The sequence below is a fragment of the Rhopilema esculentum genome, chromosome 8, assembly GCF_057945365.1.
Source record: "Rhopilema esculentum isolate cy_ngs chromosome 8, ASM5794536v1, whole genome shotgun sequence".
In the NCBI taxonomy this organism is placed as follows: domain Eukaryota; kingdom Metazoa; phylum Cnidaria; class Scyphozoa; order Rhizostomeae; family Rhizostomatidae; genus Rhopilema; species Rhopilema esculentum.
In genome coordinates this window covers 937,207-956,859 of record NC_142822.1, presented here as the reverse complement: position 1 = coordinate 956,859, position 19,653 = coordinate 937,207, and the positions used below count along the sequence as shown (strand labels likewise).

The 19,653-nt window shown below is 38.1% G+C and overlaps 2 protein-coding genes across 2 annotated transcripts in view; both read right to left on the bottom strand.

The window, feature by feature from the left end:
* Window positions 1-242: 242 nt before the first annotated feature.
* LOC148959773 (uncharacterized) lies at window positions 243-3,538 on the bottom strand. The gene has a single exon (XM_089109742.1). It carries the CDS (start codon window positions 2,445-2,447, stop codon window positions 726-728), a length of 1,722 nt encoding a protein of 573 aa, XP_088965868.1. The 5' UTR covers window positions 2,448-3,538; the 3' UTR covers window positions 243-725.
* A 152-nt stretch (window positions 3,539-3,690) lies between these two features.
* Window positions 3,691-19,653, bottom strand: part of LOC135695171 (coiled-coil and C2 domain-containing protein 2A) — a 47,645-nt gene continuing 31,682 nt past the window's right edge. Inside the window, exons 41-51 of the mRNA XM_089109741.1 lie at window positions 19,369-19,458; window positions 18,409-18,522; window positions 16,989-17,078; window positions 16,110-16,224; window positions 12,316-12,449; window positions 11,148-11,270; window positions 10,703-10,761; window positions 10,391-10,456; window positions 9,748-9,783; window positions 8,349-8,427; window positions 3,691-4,674 (exon numbers count right to left, since the gene is read on the bottom strand). Of these exons, the coding sequence (XP_088965867.1) occupies window positions 4,480-4,674; window positions 8,349-8,427; window positions 9,748-9,783; window positions 10,391-10,456; window positions 10,703-10,761; window positions 11,148-11,270; window positions 12,316-12,449; window positions 16,110-16,224; window positions 16,989-17,078; window positions 18,409-18,522; window positions 19,369-19,458 (1,101 nt within the window). The 3' untranslated portion in view covers window positions 3,691-4,479. The remainder of the gene's footprint in view (window positions 4,675-8,348; window positions 8,428-9,747; window positions 9,784-10,390; window positions 10,457-10,702; window positions 10,762-11,147; window positions 11,271-12,315; window positions 12,450-16,109; window positions 16,225-16,988; window positions 17,079-18,408; window positions 18,523-19,368; window positions 19,459-19,653) is intronic.

The following is a 19,653-nucleotide window of genomic DNA, read 5'->3' as shown; positions in this document are numbered from 1 at the left end:
ACTCATTGCCTTGTCAAACTTTATAGGAAAAAGCCCAGCCCAACATTTTATAATGTATAGTATAGCACACCCATCCGAGATTAGAAGCCAACATCATTGCGAGGACGGAAGACCACTCATTGCCTTGTTAAACTTTATAGGAAAAAGCCCAGCCCAACATTTTATAATGTATAGCATAGCACACCCATCCGAGATTAGAAGCCAACATCATTGCGAGGACGGAAGACCACTCATTGCCTTGTTAAACTTTATAGGAAAAAGCCCAGCCCAACATTTTATAATGTATAGTATGGCACACCCATTCGAGATTAGAAGCCAACATCATTGCGAGGACGGAAGACCACTCACTGCCTTGTTAAACTTTATAGGAAAAAGCCCAGCCCAACATTTTATAATGTATAGTATAGCACACCCATCCGAGATTAGAAGCCAACATAATTGCGAGGACGGAAGACCACTCATTGAACTTTATAGGGAAAAGCCCAGCCCAACATTTTATAATGTATAGTATGGCACACCCATCCGAGATTACAAGCAAAGATCACTACGAGATTATAAGGCCAGAACGTCTACAAAACTGTAGGAATAAGAGCTAGTCAAAAATCAATTTATATCATTGTTAGGCGTCTGGCACATGCGTATATACGAATCGAACAGAAAAACAACTTTGTAAAAGAAATATTCAAACATTCTTCCCATCATGTATTATGATTCCTAAACGATTTCTACAACATAACTTTTCCACACAGCTTTTCATACATACAACGAAATTGATTACTTCTAACGTGCCTTAACAAAGAGTTACGTGCTCTTCCCTCTGCGAAGCACAAGCTCGGGCCCGAAAGTATTTTGCCCCATTTGCCATAACCATGTTTGTTTATTCCCTTTATCAAATTCAAGTCCTCCTTCTCAGTGAATGGTGTTATACGCTTTCGAATTGACGTCATCTGGCAGTCGCTGTCTGTCTTTGCTACAGGTTTGGTACTGCTCTGTGTAATGAAAATGTCCGAGTCCGACTCAGAGTCTTCTGCACCCGTCGAGACATTGACGAGTTTTTTCAAAGAGCTGTCTAGTTGTTCTCCAGTTTCTCCCCTCAGCTTCTTAATGCAGTGATTCCCCTTTTCGGCAACGACTCTCGAACGCTTTTTGCGATAATGAATCCTTGCAACATTTGAAGTATGTTTTTGATCTTGCGAGATCAGCTCTTGTTCTTCAAGGGATAGAACATCAGCACTCTCTGTTTCGATTATTTGTCGGTAACGTGTTGGGTGCACATACTTGCCAATAGCTTCATAGACAAGCAAACACATAGCTTGACTCAGCTTCGTAAATTGGGTTCCATTGCGCGTAAGTAACAGATATTCGCATTTTGGAAGAAACCTCGGCCTAACGTGTCTCACATAGTCGTCCAAAACATGCATGCAGACGTCATCTATGACCATGGAATCAAAGCCATACTTGTCAGCTGTTTTGAATTTCTTCTGGTCGACGTATCCGCCATTTTTTGCTGCACTACGTAGCATGCCAATTGTCAGGAATTGGTATGTCATTGGCCGAGAACCCTTGACACGTAAGAAGAGAAATGTCGTTATAAATCTCGTTGAAAAAGTTAGATCAGACGCTGAAACTTCTGCTGAATGCTCTCGACATTTGGCCACTATTTTCTTGTATCGTCCCATGTGAAACGGTATGACCTTTTGTAAGTCTTTTAGTGATGCCCAATGTCCTTTTCTCTCCAAGGTATCAACATCCAATTCTACAGTCCACTGTACACGCATCTTACGAGCAATACATCTTCTGGCGCGCTTCAAAAATACCTCTGCAACACTAAAGTTTGATAAGATGGAAGCTGACACTCCTTTAAACTTTCTATACTCCATTGTTTCCAACAAAGCATTGATGTAACTAACGCTCCCAGCAAATCCAATAGATTTCTCATCCTCCAAATGTTGTAAAAAAGCTGACAAGCATGCCATTGAAGCCAAATAGTAGTCAATTTTAGGCCCCTCTATCCCTTCGAGCATAAGATCGTCCTGAGAGTACTGAATAAACTTGAGGACACGAGAGCAAATCTGATTTGCGTGTGCCTTCGTGCGAGCACCACCGGTAGAGCTGCACATCCATTTGGCAAACGTTTCACTGAAAATGACGTCATCTGGAATGATATTCGAACTACCATCCTTTGACTCGTTGGTCTTCTCGTCACATGTGTTTTGTGGCGCAGCTTTATCATCCATAATATCTTTTGGGTATTCGTCAAAATAGAAGAACCAAGGATGCGAATTTGTAACGTGCTTTCTGCAACCTCTTTGACTGCGGAAGCCTTCATGCTCGCAATCACCAATAGGGCACTGAAATATTCCGTGCACGTTAGCTATTAACATCAGCCTTTTCTTCAGCTTTGCAGCTCCTGGGACGTCTTTCCAACGTATTACCATCGAAGACATCTTCTAGTTTTGTGGCCAAGCTGAAAACTTGCAGCGCCTTATATAGGTTGAAACTTCTCAAGAGACATGTGAATTTCGTCTTGCTGTTTTCCGGAGAAACGTGACTAAACTCAAATGAGCAAAAGAAAATCGGCCCAAAAGTACTTCGCGCACGCAGAACGAAGGAACTTGAGAACGTATATTCAAATTTATGTTAGAATGTATAGGAAAAGCGAGCGACCAAAGGTCCGTAATTCCCATAACGGCACGTTAGCAGCATATCCTAAAATTGACGAGACGTTCCTAACACAAAGGAACAAAGGAACAGTTCCCATGGTCCAAAAGACCTATCTTAGTACCTTTGTTCTTTTATGGGGATCTATGGAACATTAACCAAATGCCAGCAATTTTTACATATGAATTTTTAAGATGCTTAAGGGCACTCTTTTCGGGAAAAAACATCAGATGGTTGCATGAGTATGAGAGACATCTGAAAATAGCATAATGGGACTTGATAGAATTCACTCTTTTGAATAAACTAAAATATAAAACTTCAATGAAGTATCTCCAAATTTGGCAAATACTGATGATGATGATGATGATGATGATGATGAAATTATGCCCATTTCAGTCACCTACCAAAAAGCAAGGTACATTTTACGCAACTCTTTACAGCCATAATCTATGGACGTCTTGCTGTAAATAGAGATCCACGAAAACATCTGCAAATCAACGAGCTGTTGTTGGAAAAGTGCAGTGCTCTGTGTGTGTTTCATATTTGAGCTAGATAATGATAGCTAATTTTGACGATAATTTCAGTGTGTCTGGCACATCCATGTGCTAGAGGCAGCTGGCATTCACCTGTTTGCGAAAAGGAAGATAAAACTGATGCACAAAATAACATATGCAAAGACTGCGTTGGAGAAAACGTGGGAAGTTTGCTATGAATTCGGCACAAATTAATAAATCACTCAGGTCTTTCGGCAGACACCAAGACTAAATAGCAGGCATTGGCTTCATATGTTAGTGGGAGGGCGAAGTTAGAAAACATTGGGTAGATGCACCTGTTTTGCCCTGGTTATATGAATCAAACAACGGCATAAAACATCATTCTACATTACTGGATAAAAAAATGTTTGGCCAAACACCGTTGCAATGTTTCACAATGTTTTATGATTTTTTACGAAAATGTATTTCTGATAAAATTTCTGCTTTTTGAGTCAAGTCGAATAAAAGACAGGTTGCAATAAATTCTTTGCGTTGATTCTAAAATAAATAAAGTCATATTGATCTTCTGAAAATACATACATACATCTTTAAAGTATACAGTTCAACATAAGAGAACACAAAAAATCGCCCTGTAACTTTTTCTGTGATACTTTTAACGAATTTTGATATTTAACCAGAAAAATTCTGCAACAAAAATATAGCGGCAGTGCGGGAATGAGGCAGTAACAGTGCCAAATATATGGACGACTTACAAAATCAGCTAGTCCTCAGTTCAACTGACCCAATCAATAGATTTTTGTATTGATCAGGTCAGTTGAACACATACAGTGGTAGTCGATTTAAGAAGATAAAACTGCCTGGCTTCTTTCAATGGATAAAGGATAACAGCGTTTGATATCTGGAGAGATGTGAGATCATAATTACGACAAATACATTGAGATTTGTATTTTGCAAAGAATGTAGAGTTAATTTACTTTTGGTGTATTTCAGTTGAAGTTGGAACCTCAGGGAGGTACCTCAGAATCGGAAAGAAGCAGAAAAGGAGCTACATTCATAAGAGTTAGAAGCGCTTGCGCGAATGTGGCTTACTAAATCTGTCACCGGCAAGAAGGCATGTTTAAGGCAAACTTATCATGATAATAGCAGATGGATGTTTTTCTCACAGATTACAGCTGACCAGTAACAATTACATCGTTTGTTAAAGCCAATTGCTTCTTCCCTGACACGAGGTTACCCAAACAGTGCTTCCCTCCTGCCTATTTTCTTTTCTGTAGAGGTACATAACTGCTTGACTGATAACACAACGAACAGCAGATCCTCTGTATCAGTAGATAAGCTTCTTGACGAGTCTGCCTACGTAAACCCAGACAGCAACAACACTATTTGGATAGGCATGTATATAAACCGCCAAGGCAAACTCAACATCCGGATCTTCGCAATTATGCACTCCGGTACTGTAAACTGCGTCTAGGACCGGTTGTGTGTCTGTGTACTGCATTTGTAATGGGAACCCGGTAAGCTACGAAAACAAATGGAGCCCTGTTACAAGCAATGAAGATTAAAAGGGCAAATCTGATAGGGCTAAATGAGCTGGAAACGAAATTGATTAGGATTCATGATTAGGCTTTTCTGATTAGGATTAATGATTCGGTATTCACGATTATATTTTATGATCAGGTTTCATGATTAGGTTTTAACGATTAGGATTCATGATGTGGTTTTCGTGATAAGCATTCACGATTCAGTGTTTATACTTAGGTTACCGTGATTAGGATTCATGATTAGGATTCATGATTAGGATTCATGATTAGGATTTGTAGTGATTCCATTCATTCTAATTTTTCCTCACCTATCGCCATCCATTTCTACTTTGTTTATTTTACCTACAGTAATTTCTTCACATCACTACCTCATCACTACACTCTACGAGCATATCACTATGTCAACATTTCCTCTCTTTTGTTTAGGCCCTCATCAACCCTACACATCTACCTAAATCTCAATTCATAAACTATTCACACTTAGCCTAGCCCTTCCTATCCTTTGTTTTCCTTACATCATTAGTGTTAATTCTAGATATTCATTTCTGTATATAAGCATGTAAATTTTTATGTAAGTTCAGTTTAGTTCAGTTCACATCAGAGTTACACAGGCAACACACACTCTCTCTCACTAGCTCCGTGTTCTCTGCACGTAAAATAAGACACGCTGGGTTGGAAATGACACGTTAGTCAAGGATGGATTTATTTAGTGTTTACATTGATCGCCGTCCCGATGTACACTAAAAATGGTGACCACGACGTGACCGACATGGTTAAAAACAACATCCTTCGACGTTATCTTCAACCCAACTCAACGCAACAGAATTTGTCAGCTACATTCACACAACTCAACTGGATTTGTCACACACTCGAGCTCAGCTAGACAACACAGCACTCGGACACAAGTGTCTCTATTCGCCTCACATCCTCGGCAGCTCCACGGCACTCTCCGGTGCTCGGCAGTGTCTCACGCTCTTCGCAGGTTCTTGGTTACCCTACTCATAAAACCTTGGCATCAACGCACTCGACTCACTGCAGTGCCCCCGCATCCCGGTTCCTGGTCATCCGACTCACAAAACCTTGGCAAAACAACTCTACCGGTTCTTGGTCACCCGACTCACAAAACCTTGGCAATTCACTCATCGCAGGTTTCTGGTAAACCTATTCACAAAACCTTGCTCAACATCGGACTACGTCGCAAATTCCAGTCAATTTTCATCGCTGCTTGCAGACCCTCACATGGTACACGAAAGCAAGTCAACGAACAAATTGGACATTCGAACATTTAAGTAATTTTTATACGTATATTTCTATCGTCTTAATTATTCGCAGCTAACCACATACTAACACTTATCGAATCCTTCGCTATCGCTTGCATTCTAGGGGGGGAGCTATGTAGTGATTCCATTCATTCTAATTTTTCCTCACCTATCGCCATCCATTTCTACTTTGTTTATTTTACCTACAGTAATTTCTTCACATCACTACCTCATCACTACACTCTACGAGCATATCACTATGTCAACATTTCCTCTCTTTTGTTTAGGCCCTCATCAACCCTACACATCTACCTAAATCTCAATTCATAAACTATTCACACTTAGCCTAGCCCTTCCTATCCTTTGTTTTCCTTACATCATTAGTGTTAATTCTAGATATTCATTTCTGTATATAAGCATGTAAATTTTTATGTAAGTTCAGTTTAGTTCAGTTCACATCAGAGTTACACAGGCAACACACACTCTCTCTCACTAGCTCCGTGTTCTCTGCACGTAAAATAAGACACGCTGGGTTGGAAATGACACGTTAGTCAAGGATGGATTTATTTAGTGTTTACATTGATCGCCGTCCCGATGTACACTAAAGATTCATGATTAGGTTTTCATGATTAGGTTTCTAGATTGGGCATTTATGATTAGGTTGTTCACGAGATTAGAATTCACGATGTGATTTTCGTGATAAGGATTCGCGATTCAGTGTTTATAATTAGGTTTTCGTGATTAGGATTCATGATTAGGATTCATGATTAGGTTTCATGATTAGGTTTTCATGATTAGGTTTTCATGATTAGGTTTCTAGATTAGGCACTTATGTTTAGTTTATTTTCGTGATTAGGTGTTCATGATGAGGCTTTTACTCTTCGCGGCATAAAGCACTTTTGCTTCATATTATAATGTACCATACCACATTTTGCCATCTAATATTTGTTATTGAGTATAGTCACTCAGAATTTCACATTAATTTACGTAACTGACGTCAAGAAGAAGTATAAGCTTATTAGCTCCTGACTTTCGTATTGAACGAGTTTACAAACTTTATGAAGATTAATATAGGCCTTAATAAATCGCTGCAGGTGAGCTTTCACAGCGCGCGTCACCTATGGATGCAAATAAGCTTCGAAATAATGAGATAATTGAAAAATTTACACACAAATTTGAGAGAGCCTAGAATCCGCTATCGCTAATCTGGTTTACTGAAAGACGGTTTATGCATGACGCAGAGGGACACTTGTGCTTCACAGTTCCATTACAAAATATGTAATGAGGCTCTTGTTGTCCTTGAAAATGGTTTATAAAAAAACGACGAGTCTACGAGCAGTTGAGATCAGGAGAATGGGCACGATAAACGACGATGGGGAAGACCATTGAAAAACACTAGGCGCTTTCCCTATGAATCATCTCGAGTAACTTGAAAAGCCATGTGATGACTTCATATGCCAAGGTCATATGATTACGTCATATGCAGAATACAAATACACAATTTCGGGGTTCACGACGCCACATTGGATTCTACTGTTCCTTGATGACGCAAAGTGGGGCAAAATTTTGAAAGTTTATGGTGAGTGGTGGCCATGAAACGATTAATTTTGGTATCAAAACTCTTAGTGATATTAGAGATTTGTAACTTTAAAAAGGATTAATGAATGGGAAGTGCAGCTGGACCTTGCCTTGGCGGGTTGCAAGTTTTAAAATATTTGTGAAACAGGGAGACATTGTCGTTTAGTGCTACTCACCCCTAATAAGCTAATGGTGTCGCGAACTCCAAAATGGTGTAGCCATACCGTACCCAAACACCATCAATAATATACAAGAACATACATTTTGCACATACAAGGACATACAAGAACATTCATACAAAAAGCGATGGTGGAGTATAGGCAGAAAAGATGCTCTATTAAAGCCAAATGCAATGTTGCGATTTACTTTCCATGATCAAAATGCAACATGTGTTGGATGAAGGGAAGATGGAAGTTCACAGAGGTTGCGGAGGAGCTGCAGCCCATAAACACTGGGAGAAATTTTACAAAATTTAGGGCTGCGTTTTTATGCGAAGAGGGACAACGCACAAGATGGTTGAGAAGATTACTGTAAAATTCTATTAAGCCCTCCCCTGGGGGGGGAGGGGGAGGGTTAATTTTTAAGTCCTAAAGAAAGGGCTTAATAAAGAGGGAGGCTTAATAGAGCTTTTACGGTACGTATTCGCACTCCCTTCCTCTACCCTCCCTCATAAGTCGGATGCCCTACAATCAGTGCCTTAGCAGATGAAACGTGTAGAGGACACCTAAATGTCGAAAAAGCTGTAGGTTCGACCGCTAGTATTGCATCATCACTCTAACGCCATTAAGAAGATAACAACGTGCCACTTTACTTACCTTATATGACGAAATGACCTGGTCAAGCTCTGAACGATGGTCTTCAATTGTTTGACCCATTGCAAATTTTTGTTCAATGCTAGAAATGCAAATGTGCAAAGTTTATTGAAACAATCATAGCTTTATCAACATAGATTAAACACACTTGAAAATCTGTTCAAAAGCAAAACAGGGCAAAAAATGACTTGTTCTTTTAAAAGTAGGACAAGTCACTGATAATTCAACTGGGAAACATCGTGTTTCTACTTGGTATCCATACTTGGTATCTCCTTAGTTTGGCCTACAAAAACAGAACTGTTTGTCGGGCTCATTACCTCGCTCTATGAAAAAGTAGAAACGAAGGACAGATAGGGAAAATGAGACATATTATGTCCAGAAAAAGGGACCGGTTTATGCTTATTTTCGATGGCTTATTCCTTATTTTCGATCAGTAAAGCCATTCCTAAAGTTTAAAAGTGTAACCTTTTCAAAAATAAGTCAATGTATTTCATACGTCAGAAGACCAAAAGCGGAAGATAGCTCTATACAAAAGAAATCTTTAGATCAAAAATCGCAGGAACATATGCGTCAAAATGATATTTGATCTCTTATCTTTCACGCAAAAGAAATCAAATGATCAAGTGAGCCTTGGATCAAATAAGTCTCTCTCCGTCGAAATCTTACACTGCATCAGTTTATAACAAGTGGTAAAATAGCAGAACCAGTAATTTTCAACTCCTTTTCTGCCTAAAGTGGATATTGGCTCAAAATGCATTGATTTAAGGTCACTAACTGTGAAAATTATTTATCATTTCAAATATTAATCAAAAATTAGGTTTTAGTTTATAAACAGAGGAGATAGCCGTCAGAATTATCTGATCAAAACCAATTCCTTTCGAGCAGTTTCTAGGTCAAGTACGTCCGAATAATCGCATGGCGAAGGTCTTGCAAACAAATTCCGAGACGAATTATCATTCGAATGGATGCCTGAAAGATATGCTGCAGATGTCAACTATTTTGACATAGTTATAATAGGAGAAAAGACAGGCAGTCAGCTGCTTTCTTGCAAAGGCGCAAACGCAGAAGTTTGCAGAAGCCCGCTGATTTTGAGCATGCACGTTCTATGTTACTCGTATGCAGTTCTTTATTAAGTAGTAATTTCATTTCTGAAACAGTTTGAAATGCAATAGAACTTTTAGAAGAAAACTTTGGCAGCCCCTTTATAATAAAAAATCTACAAACATTTAGAGTAGTTTTCTCAAAGACATTAAGCTTGTATCAAACCAAAATGCGAAAACATTTAGTCGCGACAGAAAACGGCACACGTAACCTGCAATATTATCGATCACAGACCAGCATATAGAGACAGCTGTCCCAAACGCACATCTAGAGAAATTCTTTGTTCAAAGGTAACACTTACTTAGTTAAGAGATTGCGGAATGCTTGAGTGCAGTATCTAAAACAGAAATGTTGTTTTATAGTCAGCTTTAAAGCCATGAAAACAACGTTGCCTGACTTACTGATGGCAATGACTGATTGACTCTGATTGACTGATTGGCATGGGCTACTGATTCTTGGTCACTGATAGATTTATTGATCTGGATCATTGATTGAGTGGAGTGATGATTGAATAGAATGAATGATTGACTGATTGCTCGTGGTCACTGATTGTAATAATTGATCTGGGTCACTAATTGACAGGAGTGATAGACTGAATGTAGTGACGATTGGCTGCGATGAACAACTGGATTTGATTTCTGATTGACTGATTGATGAAGACGATGTAATCAACGATTTTAGAACTGATAGATGGCTAGTGGGCAGCAGTGGATAAAAAGCTATAACCATAACTCGATGGCTATAACCCTTCTCAAAGTTTAAAACCTTTGTCTAATCGAATCACATGCACAGTTCCCTGTTTACAACACTACTGAATCAACATTAATATTTTTGGAAGCATTAATGTCAATTGCAAGAAAACTTTTTGAGTTAGGTTATGTCAAATCCTATGGTATGTGAAAACACAAATGTGTTTGAAATGCAATGAAGTGGCTTGTGCTCACCTGTTCCATCTTGTGACAAACCTTGGCCTCCACTCCATCAGTTTGTCTTTCAATAACCGTTCAAGCCTGAAATTAAAAACAATCAAAATTACATACATTATCCAATGTATGCTTCATACTTTGCTCGATGAAAATGCGAATTTCAAACTTGACACAAATTAAGTTATAATTTCAAAGACGAAATAAAATCAAGACTCAGTGTGCTTAAATCGGATTTCTAGAAAACTTAAATCTTCGGAGTAATCTACTTTGCTGATACAAAGATATTTCTAGACAAGAAGGTTAAGAAATTGAATCAAAAATCTAACTCACTTGTCTTGCAAATTGGTAAAATATTGTACGTCTGTTTCGTGGTAGTTTGGAGTCTCCATCTAAGTCAATCAAGACATACATGTATGAACATTCATGCATGAAAAAGCTTAGAGAGAATTACTTCTGTAAAAGAGCCCGAAGTGATTGGAAAAAGAGATTATTTTAGCTAGAGTCTTTAAGCACTGTGGTATTCTATGATTTTGATAATGTACGAATAAAAGGGGCAAATTAAAAGAAAATCAGGCCTAATAGAGCTAAAAGTCTATCTGTCTTGTACTTGGTGTAAAATATACGCAAATCTACTTTTCAATGTGGGTTACCAATAGACTTACAATAAAAATTAAACATTACCCAACCTTATAGAGACAGCACCACATTACCCAAATGGATAGAAGTTTTTAAGCTTTGATGTCATAGTATGTATAACATTTGCAGAAAAATGTACCTGTACACTGAAGAGACCAGGATTGGGGTAAGCTCTACTGAAAAAAGGTCGCCATGCTTTCACATTTGCCAAATTCATATCAAGTTTTGACGGGTGATCTTCTTTCTGAACATTAGCAAGTACCTATCAATAGAAGAAATGCAGATTTAAAAGGTATTCCTCATTGCAATCATTTAAAATTGACCGAGGTAATTGTCTATACAGCAAGCAGAGGATATGGAGGTATGACTCGTTAGCAAAATAACTTCGTAGTTATAAGAATCTTGTTAATATAGACGTTATGAGAGAATATGTTTTGCTTTCATCAGCTCGAACGTTTTATTAAGAAAGATTTTCATTCCCAAATGTCACACTATGTTCTCACAGACTGGATCCTACTGTGAGTGAACCAAATCGTCTAGCCTGAGGATTATTGACCAAATCACAAATTGCAAACTATGAAACCTCGACTAATCCTGTTACATTCACCAGTAAATTCTGTAAAAGGATTTTTGAAATTTTTCAAAAAGATAGCTTTGAGGCTTCACCAAACAATAATTAAGCAGAATTAGTTCCAGGTGCAAAATATTTTGGTCAAGGCAATAGTCTGACAGAAACATGTGATCTTCTTTCTTAATGCAAAATGATGTTTGTAGAAGGTCCTAGCACTCAAGTTCCTTTGTTTTGTTTGATCAGTCAGTGATTGTGTGACGTAGTGTCTTTGCATGCTTGATGATTTAAAGCAAAATGGTTTGTGAGATAAACAGTTAAAAAGACGATATACAGGTGTTTTGCAAACAGTAGGGTCAGAAGCAGTTAAAAAATTCTGAGGTGGTTAACACAAATATGGTTACACAACACAAGTATCTTTTGGGTACGAATTAGAAACTTAGAACTAAACATTTTGTCGAAAATTTGCAGACACGTATTATATTTTGTACCTACGCCAGAATTTTCCAGATAATAAAAATAAGATTTCTGTCTAATGATTTTATGAAGGCTGGGTAATAAATTGGTGTCGTCAAAATCGAGCTAACTTTTAAGTGAGACAAATCATTTGATGAATGTGAATGGCATCTCGTGTGAAATCAGTGATCTGATGTCGACAAACTTTTCTGCCAAATTTAGAAAAAGGTGTTATTTGAAAGGCAAATGTGGTTACTTTGGAGAATGCAAAATTAAAACGTACATTTGAATCGTCTATCAAGCAACCAATGCTATGAAGAGGACACCGAACGTCATTAATCTCGTAACATTCCCCTGTGCTTGCATTCCAAAGTTGGTAGGCCATGCCTTCAAGAGACAGTACGTACGCTGTCGAGCCTTTGAAGAGAAAAACAGTATAAACATCAAATTTGTATTTTGATATTATTTCTAAACTAATGGGCAGACACAAACTGTAAAGTAAGCTATTAACTGAACCCATTTGTTACGAGGTCAACAGGGAGTTAAACAGATAAAAAGCAGATGAGTAAGAAAGAAAACTTTTGAACAAGTGAAAAGCATTAGGGTGATTTTAAGAGGTACTTTTGGGATGATTCAACATAAAATCGACCAAAGTATCTCTTTGATATAGCCCGGGATATCTAATATAACCCGGAAGATCTCAAAGGATCATTAAAGGGCCGAGAAAGCATAAATGATACTGATGCAAACAATATACGGTCTGTGTCATTTAGAAAATCGCTATCGAAATTACTTGCATCTAAACTGTTGAGAAAAGTTCACATACTCGAGACATGAAGGAATTAATAATGCTTTTTAAATCCCGCCGATTAAAAGCATTGCGATTGGGCAATTATCTTCACTTTATAACCCACATTAGTACCTCAGCAAGGTAATGAAAAACACAAAAAAAGACCTCACCGAAAATTGCAGCGAAATAAAACTTTAAAAGCATTTTCACTACGGTTTGCCAATAAAGTAAACAGGGAAGAATAGTGGTTTAGGAACTACGGGGCCCTCGTTCTTCGCATTTTTAATTTTTTTCTTAGGTGTGCAAGGTTGCCAAGTTTGGCCGGTTTGGCCTCACGGATATTCAACTCTTCTCTCAGTTTCACGACGGGAGTTACTTTTCTCACGAATTTCTTCCTGGAGCGAATGATTGTCAAATGCGTTAATGTTTCAGTTTTATACATTTTATTGCTTATTGCTTCGATTGTTTATTCTTACGTTTAAAAGCCTGTTCTATGTGTCTAGTTTTAAGCCATTTGAGCACTGCAAATCTACTGGAATTCGGAATTCTTCTGCCCCCAACCCTTGACCCCAGTTCCATTGTTTACTAGCTGCGCTCATAAAATCTTACAGGTATTATTTTCCAAAACTTGGCAACCTTAGGTGTGGGGTCCCTTCTGGCTAACATAAGCACGGAGCTTAGGGCAGTTGACCCCCCTAACCCCCCCCCTAAAACCGCCACTGACAGGGAAATAGCTGTATCACTAACAAGAACAATTGGTTTATTTATTATGCTTCAACTCCTATTTGTGATAACTTGCTTTATTTTTAACAACATCATGGAACTTGTTGATTAAAAAAATAACTTTCGAGACCAACTGCCACACACAAGGTTATCGGCAAGCACAGAAAGCGACAACTCAAAACGATATTCCGTTCCATGTTTAATTGACGTTCTGTATTCTTTCGAGTGTAAACCGCGGCTTATAACTATTTTTTCGGTACGTTTGCTGCGGTTCATAATCAAGGGCGGATAATAAACGAAGGCGGCTTATAAATGAAGGCGGCTTATACACGAGTGCGGCCTACTTTATTATCCAAGTCAACAAACCATGACTGGGACCGGAAAAGATCAAAACCTGTTCTAAATGAAAAATGCCTTTGCATGACTCCTAGCTCAGGTTTTGTTATTCATCTCCATTACACGGTCGACAGTTTAAAGCGAAGTCCGTTCTTTCTAAATTTTTGCATTTTACAAAATGAGTAGAAGGGAGGCGTATGATGTAAAGTTCAAAATGGAGGTTATTGCAGTCGCAGAGAAATGTTCAAATCGTGAAGCAGGAAGACAGTTCAAAATCGACGAGTCAATGGTACGCCGGTGGAGACAGAACAAAAGTAAGCTGGAATTGGCGTACCATCAACCAGGCCTAGCAAGTAAGAGGAAAAAGCTTGGAGTTGGGAGAAAGCCATGGCTGTCCACCATTGAAGATGATTTGATGGGAAAAATTGTGCATGAAAGAGAACAACAGCATCATGTACCTTACAAACTCATTCAGGCATGGGCACAAGAAATGGCTCAAGATAATGGCATTACGGAGTTTCGAGCATCTCGGGGATGGCTGTGCAATTTCATGCGGCGACACAATTTAACAGTCAGGAGTCGAACAGCAAACGGACAATCCTTACCTGACTACAAAGATAAAGCTGAGAATTATGTTGAGTTTAACAAAAAAGAGCAGGATTTGCTCAACCATGCACCTTCAATGATCAACGTGAGCGAAACGGGCATTAACGCCAATAAGGACTGACATGCCCTCTGCAACGACCGTTGGTCGGATGGGCATGCACAAAGTTGCAATTTGAAGCACAGGGCGTGAGTAGACCTGGACCTGCTACAAGTCTCTATCTCTCTATTTATTTTATTTGATTCTTTCATGATTTTTCAGATTACTGAAGAATTAGAGAAACAGATAGAGAGACTTGTAGCAAGTCCAGAGAAATCCAGGCTTACAAAACAGTGTGCCAAGCTCAGCTTGGCTGTCAAGGCAGATGGAACCAACATGAAGCATTACACTCTTTTTTTATAAGAACAATTATGCAAGAACACGAACCTCAAAATTGGTCAAAAGTTAAGAACAAATTAAAAACAAGTTGAGGCTGAGCTTCTACAACCTTTTTTCTCAAAATCGAGGATTTTTAGCCATATGTGGGTGCTTTTTCGGTGAATATTCAATACTGTCAGCAAATGAAGGTTGTCTGATTCACTTTGCTGGCAAATGAGTCCTATACACCCTAGAGCTAAAAAGCTAGTACTCGCATTGCTTACACCCTATAAAATTAAGAACAAATTAAGAACAATCCATCCTCAGATTTTCGAAATAATTAAAAACAGTCAGCCTGAACTTAAATTTACTGGTTCTTATAAAAAAAGAGTGTATGTGGTGATCCAAGCCAAAAATGGCAACGAGAAAAAGCTGAAATCCATCACGGGGTTATTGTTGCTGCATCAGCATGAGTGACGTTCTGACCGTGGACTGGATTGGCAGAAAGTTTCGCAGCCGCTTGATGTCTCCGTCATCAAATTATTCGAGGCTCCTTTTGTCAAACCATGTTTGAGTATACCACTAGAGGTAAAGAGGCACCTAGTCATTTACGGCAGATTTACGGAAGAAATACTTACTGGGCGATGTTGATGGTCCCCTGCTGGACGATGTTGTTGATTGAACTTTTAATGTCTACTTTTATTATGTAGCTTTTGAATATGTAGCAGGTTTTCAAGTTTAAGAACATGATTGCAGTTTACAATCAAGGGCGGCTTACACATAAGGGAGGCTTATCATCGAAAAAATACCGTTTATTTACAATATAATCCAATTCTATTTTAATTTTTCGACAAAAGAGCCTGTCCTCTTTCTCGTCTCTCCCCTTTCCTCTTCCATTCTCCTTCGCAATTCCTTTCCCCGTTCTTCATCCTTTGACTTTCTGAGGCTCTGGCACCAAGGGTAGCCCGTCGCTAGGTATTGTGCTCAGGGGGGTGGGGGTTGCAAGTTCCATTTGCCGACAAAGTGGGAGAACCATTCTTTTTACCAACAAGTTTGGAAATTTGCCGACTTACATTTTCCCGACCGCCCCTAGATGGCGAAAACTCCCCGTTTTGGCAATGAAATTTTTTGCAAGGGGGTGTCACACTGGCGACTTTTCGGGCTGGCGACTTCACTGAACCTGGGAACAAAAGGTTTACGTTACCTGATTGTTGGTTACAATAAGGTTCCGAGCATTAGAAAATAAGTGAAAAAGGCCATACTCTACCTTCAGGAATGCCATTTCCAAGAACAACCCAGGCCTTTTTGCCCATAGAGAGAAAAAAGTTGCACAACAAAACAGCATGCTCTTCTTCATCGCCTGCAAGCATGCTCAGAAATTGCTGGAAGAGAAACAGTTGTACCTGGACTTATTTCCTGGCATCAGTAACCAGGCAACAAGAATAGGACTGGGACTTCTTAGAAATACGAGATGGCGTAGTGATCAAGAGCGAAAGCAGAGTATATAATAAGTAGATTCATAAGTCGCGAATAGGTAACCATTTACGAGAGAATAATTCATAACAGATTTCATTCTTTGTGATATATAAATGTAATTTTAAATAGCATTCATTATTTTATATTAGCCTTGAATTGTAATCAGTTTTGTATATAATTCTTAGTTAAGTACATAATACTTTATAGACAAATTTTGAGAAACAAATTGTAATTAGGTTGAAGGCTATCGCGGCCTATGGACTGATATTTCATATATATGTTATATGTTATATTTTATAGATATATGTAATAAAAATTAGGTAATTCATCATGTACTTTTACACAGAGCAAGCTAGCTGCATTAAGTTTATTTTTCAAAGCAATCAAAATATGCAGGAGGCTTTTCTGGAATTAAATTTGAATCTGTGTACAACGGATGGTTCACAATTGACTCAAAATCTACATTATTTTTGAAACATAATTTAGTTAAGAAAACTATAGTTAACCGTTAATAGCTAGCATAACTTGGAAAAATGAACTGTTGTGTGCTATTTCTTATTGTGTCAATGCTTAGTTGTCAAGTAGAAGCACACAAGGAAGGACATGAGCACACTTTCTTTTCAGAAGTTTAAAAGCTAAAGATCGGCAGGAGAGATTGAAAAAACTTTACCTCTGAAGTGGTCCAGATGTCACATAAATCAGGGAACTGGACTGAATCTGGGATGTAAGGAATAAGGGAAACATATCTTGCCAGTATTCGCTGCAATTGAAAATGAATAGTATAAGGGAAAACAATAACAAAACATTGAAAAAATTCTACTAAATTATTAGAGATAAACGACAGAGCTGTATTATTGAATGCAGAACTGAAACCTGGCGAGATCAATGGAAGCGTTGTCAAAGGGAGGTAGAAAAGGAACACAGTTAGGTGCTATTGTGAATATCGAAGGCAAGCAGTTTGTTTGTAATGAAGGTTCAGATTCATTTTCAAGTACAAATAGAACTGTTTTATGACAATAGGAAAACGCTGTCTCTAGTATATGTCAAAGGCAAAATTTGTCTGCCTCCAGTACATAAATCTTAAATCAAATTTCTAGCTAAATCAGCAAGGAATTGAAGGTGGCAATATGGCAATAACAATAAGATAAATGTAAATGGTGAGGGGGGGGGATGTGGGTGTTGGGTCTCAGCGTTTCATAAGAAAATTTCTGTAGAAGACTCTTTAAGTGCTTTTAGGAGTCAAATTAGATTTTCGCATGCTTTACGGAAGTAGGGTTGTGCACAAAACATTACATAGAACCGCTTATTCTGTTGTTAAGTATGAAATTCAAAACCCTAGATTTGGCAACTTTGAATTTGTACACGTTGATCATACTGCAACACTACTTTCGACATGCAGATCATTGAATGGAGTTTTACGTATACATGCTTCAAAATCTGGGAAGAACGCTTAAAAAATCATGAGCTAAACAATTTAAAAAACACGTAAGATACTTCTAGTAGAAAAATGGCCCGACAATTCAAGAAACTGCCTACCAGCCTGGACTTTAGTTTCTTACAAAAAATACCTGTAATATGTCCTCGATATTCCTAACGACCATAATTTAATAAGACCATAATTTCATACGACCATGATTTCATACGACTTTGATTTTGATGGAAAATATGCCAATCCTTGGTCAACTTTTTAAAAAAACGAAAAAGAAATACGCAGCAAAATGAAATTGAAATACAACAACATGTAAAACAGGGAACAACGGGAGAACACTGCGTCAACATTCGAGATCAGAATTTGATGCTGTTGACGTTTTTGTACAAAAAATGCCAATATGGTCGTGAATACCATCAGAACTTCTTTCAGCAAATAAATCAAATTTGTTCTTGCCTAATGTCGCCAGGAAAGAAGATTTAGTTAGCATCTTGTTAAAAAAACAAAAAATGGGCTTGCTTGATGGGTCAAACCCAAGACATTACGTCGAATATCTGATAAAACTTGAATGTACAGCTCTTGAAAATTAATCTCATTGAATGTAGTGAAAATTAATTACAATAGTAAAAAGGAAAAAAATCTATTAATCTAAAGATTATACCATAATTGATTTTGCGGGAAGATTTGTATCGGAGATAAGCCCATCCGGAGGTTTCTGGGCTTTGATATATCTGGTGATAAAGACTTTTTTGCCGTTCAGGTCAGATACCATTGTCTGAAAATGTGAAAAGAAAAAAGGTGAATCAGCCTTTGGAAAAGAGTCTCGTGTTTCTGCTATTGATACATACGGGGAAATACTCATATTGGTCTCGTACAGAAGGCACTTGCGGAAACAAATAGGTCAACATATACATAGTAATTCGAGTGGGTGCCTGAATTTCAGTGCATAACAACGGCTTTCCAAGTCGTTGAAGACCAAACCTAGTATTTCAATCTTTTCCTTCTAAAATCTGAAGATTTGACAAGAATCTTGGAGATCTGAAGGAATACCAAATACTTTCATAATACCGTACTTTAAATATTTCCCCATCGACGTAAATTTTGTTTGGGGAAAGTTGACAGACGCCTAAAATTGCTCGCCTAGAAACGACCGGGCAAATGTGCAAGGGACTGATGGGTTGCAGGGCGATATGGTTGTGAACCGAGAGACTCCTTGGAAAACCGGAAGAAAAGAGTTTGCTAGCCTGTATATGATTCAATCTTCTTATCCAACAATTTCAATTATATATCAACATGTTGCTTTAAATTTTGTTGTTGACCAAACAACCAATAGCATGATCAGTTTAACAACCTCATCGCTCTCCACAGCCCTAATTAATCATGCTATTTTCTTTACCACTTTTGTGGCATCCCAAAAAATTATCTTATTTCTTTTTGCACTATACATTTAACATGTTTGAATATCAATTGCAACCAATCACTGCAAGCTTTTAAAAGGAAACTGTAAGTTTTGGATTTTGGATTCTAAATTATGATCAGCGTCAGCACATCCGTAATTATTTATCTCCAACAGGGAATCGTTAAGTGAGAACTGCATAGGGAAAGTGTTAATGATAATAACCTTGTACTCCCGATGTGAATGGCCTGCTCTCACACTGGACAACCATATTTGAGCGTTGTGAACTAATGTCTCACTTTCATTTGTCTCAAACTAATTGGGAAACATGCAAGCATTATTTAAGAATGATCGCAAAATGACTAGAATATAATAGGTAAAAACGTCCAAAATAAGAAAACAGGCTTCGACGTTAAATTAACCGAATTAATGAGAACATGAGAAGCATTATTTAAGAATGATCGCAAAATGACTAGAATATAATAGGTAAAAACGTCCAAAACAGGATTC

What these genes read in the sequence shown, in the direction of transcription:
- LOC148959773 (XM_089109742.1), bottom strand. Translation starts at nt 2,447, where the DNA reads ATGTCTTCGATGGTAATACGTTGGAAAGACGTCCCAGGAGCTGCAAAG.